The sequence below is a fragment of the Homalodisca vitripennis genome, chromosome 7, assembly GCF_021130785.1.
Source record: "Homalodisca vitripennis isolate AUS2020 chromosome 7, UT_GWSS_2.1, whole genome shotgun sequence".
NCBI lineage: Eukaryota > Metazoa > Arthropoda > Insecta > Hemiptera > Cicadellidae > Homalodisca > Homalodisca vitripennis.
In genome coordinates, this window is record NC_060213.1 from 12,266,832 (window position 1) to 12,277,209 (window position 10,378).

The 10,378-nt window shown below is 28.6% G+C and overlaps 1 protein-coding gene across 1 annotated transcript in view; it reads right to left on the minus strand.

Moving 5' to 3' along the window:
* LOC124366617 overlaps nucleotides 1-277 on the minus strand; it is a 69,294-nt gene extending 69,017 nt beyond the window's left edge. Inside the window, exon 1 of the mRNA XM_046823213.1 lies at nucleotides 214-277. Coding sequence (XP_046679169.1) covers nucleotides 214-277 — 64 coding nt within the window. The remainder of the gene's footprint in view (nucleotides 1-213) is intronic.
* Nucleotides 278-10,378: the final 10,101 nt, after the last annotated feature.

The window sequence follows — 10,378 nt, forward strand, 5'->3', positions numbered from 1 at the left end:
AACAGCTGTTGACCTACTGTTAGCAGTAGCCGATGTCCTTCACTCGCAAAATGAATTTCTCCTGCGCCCTTATGGTAGGTTAGGCAAAATGCAACACTTCCAGGCTTGAGTATTTCGTCCAAACGTTAAAGGCTAGCTCTTTAATTAGATATTTTAATGAGGTGATCAGGCTCATTTGGGGACATACACTAAATCAAGTAGAAAGCATGTTACAAATCATGGCCTCATCTACAGATATATCACGGCCTGGTTTGAAGTATTGTCTGAAGTCATCCATTCTCTAATCTTTTTTTCATCCAAAACAGTCAAAAGTCTGTTCGGTAAGTGTACTTTATAATCTTCCAACTCGGCAATTATTGTAAACCCAAATTTATCTTTTATTTTCTCCAAATTCAAAATTTTGTATTTCTTATTTTCTTCTAATTCATTCAACTTCTTATATTCTTTAAACTTGAATTCACCAACCGCGTTCAACTCTTTCAAGAACTCCATTTAGATAGAAAAAATTTGAAGACGGAAAAAATGAAATTTGCTAACAATCACTCGAGAAGTCGAGGGAATTGCCAACATCTTCATTGTTTGACGAGGTACATTATTTATCTTTTCCAAGTGTACTATAAAATCATCGAGGATTTCTGGCTTAAAATCGTAGACAAATTCAACATCCAGATAATGAAAAAATACAGGTAATATCTTTTCATAATAAACGTGTGTATTTAAACCAACAAACCTAATGTATTCTTTAAAAAGGAAAATAATTTTTTCAATAGTTCTAAGAGATAACTAAAAATTTGTATTCTGTTTTCTAAATTCTGTAACAAATTGTGTTTGCTTCTTGTCTCCATATTGTAATTTTCTAAGCAGGTTATTTAAATGTGTTAGTTTATTTCGAAATTTCTTAGGTTTAGGTCTTTCGTACAAAATTAAATTACAATCTCTACAAACTAAATATCTTTTATCAATAATTTCTCCTCTATTATAACACTTGTAACAGTTGGCATTATACTCTTCCATTGAAACAGAAAGGTTTTTGTTATGAATGGAGATTATGGAACTAACTCTGCCGAGATATAAATTTTTCAACGCAAATGTTTATGTTTATATTTCAACTACCGAGATAAAAAGAAATGATTTTATTTTATTATTCAACTATTTAGGATATTTTGTCTATGATTACAAAGATTATTACGGAAGAAATCGAGATTTTTCATCAGTGAAAGAGTATATTTTTGAAGTTTTAGAAGGAATGAAAGAGAATAATATGAACATCATCAATTATTGTTAAAGACAAAATGAATGATTGTGTCTTAGGTGTAGTGTTATTAGTGTGCGTGTTTGCGCTATGGGGAATCACATCACATTCAACTTCTACGGTGTCTATTGTTTAGAGACTTGGCCCTGCACTGCTACTGTCCAACCAAGTTAATGGCTAGGAGCTGTAATTCGAGTCTTAAGACTCTGGATTTTTTTTCCCAAGTCTCAATTTTCTTTGTTAACTACTGTGTAGAAGTTGATGGAGAGATACAATTAGGGAATTTGTGTCGGGTGGTTTGTAAGTGTAATGTTGTATTAATGAACGATGTGAATGATGAATGTAATGAACGAATTAAGGAAGAGAAGGAATGAAGGAATGAAGTGGAAAGGTGAGGAAGCAAATGGCGCGCCAACCACAGTTGTCATTACTCGGCTTGTTCTATAGTCATTACACTATGGCCACTCGTGTAAAGACTTGTACCCAACCACTGAACGAAAACCATGTCTTCCTCAATAAAAAGCGCGCCTGAAGCTCTAGGATTTGAACCCAGAACCTCAGGCTTTGAAGGCAAGCGTCTTACCAACTAAGCTACGGAGAGTCTCGAAAGTAATAAGCTATATCTCTGCTTTATAAGTTGTTCTCACTTTTACAATTAGGAGTGCTAGTTTACAAGTTTATTAATAATTTTATATTTCAAAAACCACTTAATCGATTTTAATGAAATTTGGTACACATATAGTAAATACTTAACTCTTTCGACTTAACTTATCCATGAAGGTGAAATCATCCCCTATTTCTTAATATTCATAAAAAAATTAAAAAAATTATCAGAAAAATCTGAAACTTCAAAAACAAGCGAGTTCAACTTAAAATTTCATGAAAATAACAAAATTTTCAAAATCTACCTCAATCATCCCTTATCTTTAAACTCTTATATCTCGAGAAGCTATTGGAGCTTTTTTGATGAAATTTGGTATATAGGATCAGTAAATAATAAACGTATTTTTTTAAATCATCACTTCCGGTCCATGACCTTGAAATAGTTTTTTCCTAATATCATCCCCAATTTTTCAAAGTGTTTTTAATGCAATTTAAAATGTATACTTTTATCAATGTCTTTAACAATTCTGTAAAGTTTGAAAATTATCTGATGAATAATAGTGAAAATAACGCGATTTTTACTGAATTTCTCTAATATCGTTCTTAATCACATCATAGGCTAAAAACTTTCTCAGAAACCACAACAACATAACAAATCGCGTTTGTAACAGCATTTTGAAAATCCATATTGATAATTATATCGTTCTTTGAACCAGAAATATTGGTCAAACTCTTTGTTGTATCAATGACATAAATAGGTCTATTCGCTAAAAATTCTTTAGGATTGTAATACATTTCCTTATTAATACAGTAAACTTTCTTAAAATCTAGATACATCTAATACATGATTCTGAAAAGACCTCCTGAAATGTTCAAATTTTGTAATTCATCTGGATAATAAGAACCGTTAAATTTTACTCTGATATTTTATACATTCAAACTATAAAACTTTGAAGGATTTTTTCTTGATTATTCTGTCTATCTGTTTTAAAACCAATGATAACGAACTTGGGATGGAAAATATTTCTATAAATATTTGTAATATCGAACGAATAAGTTGTTCCAGTAATACCTTTTTGTTCAATACATTGCCAATCTAGAAAATTAAACATAATGTTTTGACTTTTTGTAATTTCATTAATCAACCTAATTTTACTCGTGGTTTTATAATCAATCATTGGAACTCTAATAAAAAAATTTGTAATTGTTATTTTTCTATCAACAGGCATAACATTTCCAGTTGCAGTCTTCAGAATCACATCATCGTCTTCTGCTCTTATAAATCTTAGATAAAATCCTCCTTTATAGATCGGAATAGTAACATTTTCAAAAAATCCTAATCCAAAATGAGATAAATTTCTAGCTGCTTCAAAAACACCAAATTTAAAATCTGATTCAAAGCCATTAGAAGTTTGAGAAATAACATCACTTTTTGAATACGAAATAGTTCCTTTAATTGTGCTATATTGGCCACAGTTTTCGACTTCTTCTATCAATTTATTGTGTTTTCTTACTTCAACTTAGAAAATAAAAACGGTATAAAATTATCGATTAATCTAACATTATCAGTTCCAAGATATGCTTGACCATCTTGTTTTGTTAAAGTTCCAGAAATATAAAACTGGAAGTTAGACGAGCAAAATTATCTCCAAAATCAATATTAAGCTCAGTTCTTTTATTCGGTTCATTCAAATGTTGTTTACTAATTGGATAGAAATTTTTAAACTCCGCCCTTTCAATATCACTAGCATACTTTCTGTAGTCCGCTATTTATTAAGAAAAAATTTAGAAATTTTAAACATCATGTATAAGAAAGATATCATTTTTTCATCGATCTAATGTAAGTTTTTATAAGAAAAGATATATATTTTAGTAAAATAAATATAAAGATTAGAGTCATTTATTAATGGTCAACTTCGTCATATTCGGGATTCTCTTCCTAAAATTTTGCGATCTCGGTCACATATTTCAATAAAATTTGCACAGGATAGTAACCACTATCTATAATATTGTACCAATCAACTGTATCTTTATTTTCATCCAAAAACTTTATACTCAAGTGTTGATAGAGACAAAGAACAGACATATGATCTTTTAATTGATAATGTATATTTTCTTGAATAAACTCTGATGATAAAGTTTGATATTTAGCAATGTTATACCAATTCAATTTGTTTACGTATAATCTTATCATATCTTCGGATAATTCATATTTTTTAGAAATATCATTGCAATGTTCTTTTTTCAAATCTCTTTCGTGTTTCATTATAAAAAGATCGAAAGCACTGTAATGTCCCGCCATCTCTATTTATTAAGAAAAAATTTCAAAATCAAGTTTTTTTATAAATTGGCTCTTTTTAGTGTTACATTCAGCACATTTTCCAGATATTCTCTTAACTCCATTGATGTTTGCATAGTATTTTGTATCATTTGTTGCAGTTTTTTCTTTACATCTCACACAGTATATGAGCGCCATTTATATAAGGAAAATTAGTCATCATAGCCGCCTAATCCAATCTGTTATCAATATTTTCAAAAGTTTTATTAACATCTTCTTTAAATGTATTAAAGTTTTCTTCTAGTTTATTTACTTTATCAAAATACAAAGAATGTTTATCATCTACTCTTTCAAGTAATTCACCATTACTTTTTACTTTCTCACGAACATAATCTTGATATGTAAGAAAAGCTTCCTGAATTTTTGTAACTGTTTTACTAACATTATTTTGATATGCATTAAAATCTTGCAAAAGTTTTATAATTGTTTCAATAACATTATTTTTATATGTATTAAAGTCTTGCGCAAGATTTATAACTTTTTCATTAATTTCACTAACATCTTCTACTGATCTTCTATTTCTGGCTTCTAACTTGTCATATAATTCTATTGTAAAATCTTTAACATGTTGTTTATGATTCTCGTAATTTTTGTTTAGTTCATTAAACATTTTAATATGATCTTCTAATTGAATCATTACAACAACATCAAACGGATAAATTCCCTTACCAACGCTGCTAAGTCTTTTTCCTTTAAAATCTAAGGCTTTTTTAACATTCGGATCATGTAAATCAACTATATCGATGTTTTCTGATAATTTTAGAGGTTTCAAAATTTGTTCTTTAACAACAACATCATGTTTGTCAATACCAGGTCGAACACCGACAATTCTTTTCTTATTAGCCAAACTAACATAATTCTTTTTAACTTTGATCGCTTCAGTAATTTTATCAGCTTTTTCGATAAGAGACATTAAATTGGTAAATAATTTTTTACACCATCATCAACTTCTTTTTCCAATGTTTTTATTTTATCAGCAACTTCATTTGAACTCATGAAATTTGCAAGTTTGTTATCATATTCTGCTTTAAAATCTTCAATTTTGACAGCAAACATATCTGAATCTGGAAGGTTTTGTAATAAATTTTCTAACTTGTTATCAAACTCATTTCTCAAACTATCAAAATTCAAACTATTATCTACATTTTGATTACTTTCTGTTTTAATTTCTGTACCAAATACGTCAAAAATATTTTGTGAATCCATATTTATTAAGTAATAATTTGTTAACAACTTCTTTAAAATATTTACCATCACTCAGTTCATTCAAAACAAAAACACATAAATGACCACAAATTGGGGGATCTTTATAATCTTGAATCTGAGAATCATTGTAGTTGACGCTTGATTTTTTTCTTGAGAATTGGATCAATTCTCTCGGTGGTTTGTCCTTTAATTCTTCCATACGAATCAAAATAAAACGCAATCTTATCATTTTTATAATAGCAAATCCAATGCGTTCCACTTCCCATTATCGAGTCTAAATCCACAATTCCACACTAAAATTTCTTAACTTTTTCAGGTAATGTATCTCTCATGAATATTTCACTAAAATGTTTAATATTTTTGCAGATTTCTTCCAATTCCCCGAATGTTTGATTTCAATTTTTTTTTAATGTTTGATTTCACGTAATTTAAAGTTTTTTCATCTAATCCAGATCCTGTAACATCTTCCAACTCTTTATCTAACCAATTTAAAATGTCTCGAACAATAGGAATCAAGTCTTTTTTAACGACTGGAGCAGCCTTACGAACATAAGGAACAACATTTTTAACAACTGGAATATTTTTTCCAAAATCTAATAAATCTTTCAAAAGTCCACCATTTTTAAGTTCTTTTATTGATTATACGAAAATTCTATTCTGGTTCCTTTATTGTTTTTCTTATGTTTTTCGAGTTTTTTGTATTGTCTATTTGTTAAAAATATCTTACCTTCGCCAGTTTTAGATGATCTATTTTAAATTGAATACTAACAGGTATTTTCTTCTTAAAAGCAGATTTTATTTTTTCTTTCAGATTTTTGCTGAAATTTACGTTTACCTCCATTTATATAGTTAAAATTTCAAGTTCTCTTCGATTCCCATTCCTAGTTTTCTCTTCAAAAACATTGCTCCAGCTGTTGGAAGTGCAACAAATCTTTCATCTAAACTAGCATCTTTTGATAAAAATCTATTCATTGCTTTATCTTGCAAAACTTTATCTGCTATATGTCTGGAATTTGTGTCTCTATGTTTTGCATAAAAAATATCGTGCTCCATTGCAGCTTGATATAATTTATTTATACCAGGATCTCCTCTTTTCATTCTTTTTTCGAGTTTTGTCCCAGGCCCCAGATATTGATAAGTTGGTACATGTAATTCAAAAGGTAAATTATTGATAAAATCAATCAAAAGTCCACTACCTTCAATCATAGATGAACTTATTGCGGGCAAAATTCGTTTTAAATATTTAATTCCATCAGGTTTTTCAATCATTTTATCAAGTTTGTTCGAAATAAAATCTTTAATCGCTTTCTTTTCATAAAAAAAATTTTATTTCCAGCCTTTTCTTGAGCATAAATATAATTAATAATTCCATCAAGTTTTGTCAAATCGTCGATATATCTGTATTCAATCTTATTATCACTGTATTTTCTCACACCTGATCCTTCGATTCGTTTTTCCCAAATTCCCTTAATTAAATTCATATATTTTTTACCTCTACTTGACTTAGGTGTTTTAGTGGATGGTTCATTATTTGTGTAAATTGTATCAGGCTTCCATAAAATTTCAGTATAATTTTTCAAATCTTCTTCAGAATAGAAATCTTCTTTTGGAACATCATGGTCCGTTAATAATCTCCATAAACCTTAAGTTTCTTCATACGTTTTTTCATTAATAATTATATCATTATGTTCAAAATTAACAAGTAAATTTCCAATCATAAAACTTTTCTTTTTTCTATCCCAATACAAACCAATTTTATCATCCTTTGCTCTAGGAAGGATTTTTTTACCAATTTCACCAATTATTATATCCGTTGTTAAAGGACTTATTGGTTTAACTATGGTAAAGTCTTTAATAATTCGAGGTCTAAATGGTGTTGAAGATGGTAATTTTGGCAATTCAAACTCTTCTACTTCAGATTCTGGAATCGAAATATCAGCAAATTGTCCTCACAACTGTACGCAAGTTGTTGTGCGCAACTGGAACCAAATTCATAAAATTTTGATTATCGCTTAAAACGTTTTCAATTTTACCTTCAACATTTTTTATTGCAGAAGTTACATTTTGATTAATATTTTGAAGAAATTATTGTTCTTTTTCATCAATTCTAATCTGTTCTTTAAATTCTTTGATTAATTTCTTTTCGATTTGATCAAGTTTTTTCGCTTCTTCAGAAGTTACGTTCACCATTTCATTAGAAAAATTTTGAAACGTGAACGTGGAACGTGAAAACATGAACTTGGAACGTGAAAACTTGAAATAAATATCGTGGAACGTAAACGTGGAACGTGAAAACGTACGAGATTATTACACGTTAATATTAGAAAATTTATTCAAATATTTACCATTTTTAGGCTTCAAAGTTAGATTAATGGTTAAAAATCCATAGCCTTCTTTCCAAATTTTATCACATAACTCATTAAAGTGGTTAAAACTCATATCAGTTCCCACATAATTGTTGTAAATCTTTCTCGAATAGTGATCGTCTTGCTTAAAAACACACAACATATTCAAATTATTTCTTATAACTTGTTTATCAACCTTTGAAAAGCATTGGGAAAGAGAGATACAAGATATATTTTTGTGACGAGATATTACGAAATATTCCATAATAACGTCCTGATTTTCCAAAATACAATCATCAAAAACGATTAACGAATTGGGTTTACATTCGCTTAACGGAACTATGTCCTCAGAAGCATTATAAAAATGTGATATTTCTTTGCTTAAGTTCTTCTCAATATTTTTGTATCTTTGTTGTAATTTTTTGTATGCGTCTTGTTCTAAAGATTTACTAAAAACATACAAATTGGAATAAGGAATCAACCTATTGTAGATAAAATTTAATAATAAAGTTGTTTCTCCACATCCAATTGAACCAACAATTAACAATCTGATTTTATCTGATCTTTTTGCTTTAAAAATTTCTCCATTTAAATAGCGAAAATAAAGCTGTTCAAGTTGACTTCAGAGAGCTCTAAATTAGTTTTAAACTTGGAACATCGTATTCATTTAGAGGAAGAATCAAATTATTTTATCGGTTTAAGCGGTTTTTATTCTGATAATTTTGTAATAAATATTAGTTATCCTTATTGTATAGGATTTAGTGAGAAGAACTTAACAAAATATTATGGTTTAAGCAAAGGATATTATACCTTCGATCAAATAAAAAATTCCTTTAAAAATTATCTGAAAACATTCAAACAATCAGATAAATCTTTAAACTTTGACGAAAACAAGTTTCAAATGCAAAAAAAATATCCCTCTAATAAAATTCAAATAAAATCTCCAGAATGAATAATGTTTTCAGCAATTATTGTAGATTTGTTAGGGTTTGTTCAAGAAACTATTGAGCCAAATCAGGTATATTTAGGAAATAAAACGCCAAAATTTAGACCGTTCGATGTAACTGAAGTGCACTGCAATCTCGTTGAACCTAGTTTTGAAAATCATACCGAACATTTACACAAAGAATCTGAAATTTTGTACACATTTTTCCCAAATGTTGCTTATGGATAAAAAATCAGTGAAAAACCGAATGAAATCGATTATATTCCAATTAGAAAAAATATTAAAAGAATTCAAAAAATCGTTCTAACTATACAAGACTCTGAGGGAAATTTATTAAATAATGAGAGTAAAACAACAATATATTTAAGATTGTCGAAAGAATGATGGGACATGAATCAAGGGGGGAACGAATCGTTCTTACCTTCAAACTTTCAAAAAAACACTGTTTTTATCATTGAAACTGGACTTTACACTCTAAATAAAATTGCTTGTTAATTTTTTTTTTTATCTAAATGGAGTCAGTTGTGAATCTACCCAAATTCAATAATAAAGAAATTTTAACAATTGTTGACGAAAATAATGAATTTTGGTTTAAGGCGAAAGATGTTGCAGAGGTGTGATAATATAAAGATACGAAGAAAGCAATTAAAGAACATGTTAAAGAAAAATATAAAAAAGCTTCGAAAACATACATTCTGAAGGTAGGGGTGATTCGCCCCCGCCTTCAAACTTTCAAAAAAAACACTGTTTTCATTAATGAATCTGGTCTTTATACTGAAATAAAAATTACTAGTTAAAAATGTTTCTATCTAAATGGAGTCACTTGTAGACCTACTCAATAATCAACTCAAATTCAATAACACAAATATCTTAACGACTGTAGACGAAAACAATATGATCTGGTTTAAGGCTAATGATGTTGCAAAAATTCTATAATATGAAAATACTATGCAAACGATCAGATTAAACGTTGACGAAGATGATAAATTAACGTTTAAAGACATGAATCGTCTATTGAATAGCTTACCTTCAAACTTTCAAAACAACACTGTTTTCGTTAATGAATCTGGACTTTATTCTTTAATTTTGAGATCGCATAAATCAGAAGCGAAATTGTTTAAAAATTGGGTTGCGAAAGAAGTATTACCTTCCATTAGAAAATATGGTGAGTACAAACTCAAAAAAGAAAATAAACAGTTAAAAGATGAAATAAAACAGTTACACATTTCAGGTCAAATGAAATCGTTGAAAAAAGAGATTCAAGAATTGCGAATGGAATTAATGAAGAGAGATATGATATGTAAAAATTTTGATAAGAAAAAACACCATGTTTTTGTATTAATTAAGAAGAATCACATGTGGGAATATCCTTATTACGTTATCAGAGCTCAAAAGAGAGAAAATACCGAAAAGATTTAAAGAAATTAAAATTGATTACCCAGAAATGGAAATTTTATTAAGACATGGAGATCCAAATAGTATACATCTATACAACCAAATGAAAGAATCTTTGAATATTTCATACAACGGAAATCATTTTACTACAAATATGGCAGAATCTCAACTGATTTATAGAATATCTAAATTACACGATGAAAATGTTTCTAAATTTTACTAAAAACTCTCGATTTATAATATTTCATTTGTAAATGTTTAGTATAACTAGGTAACCATTGTAGAATTTTTTT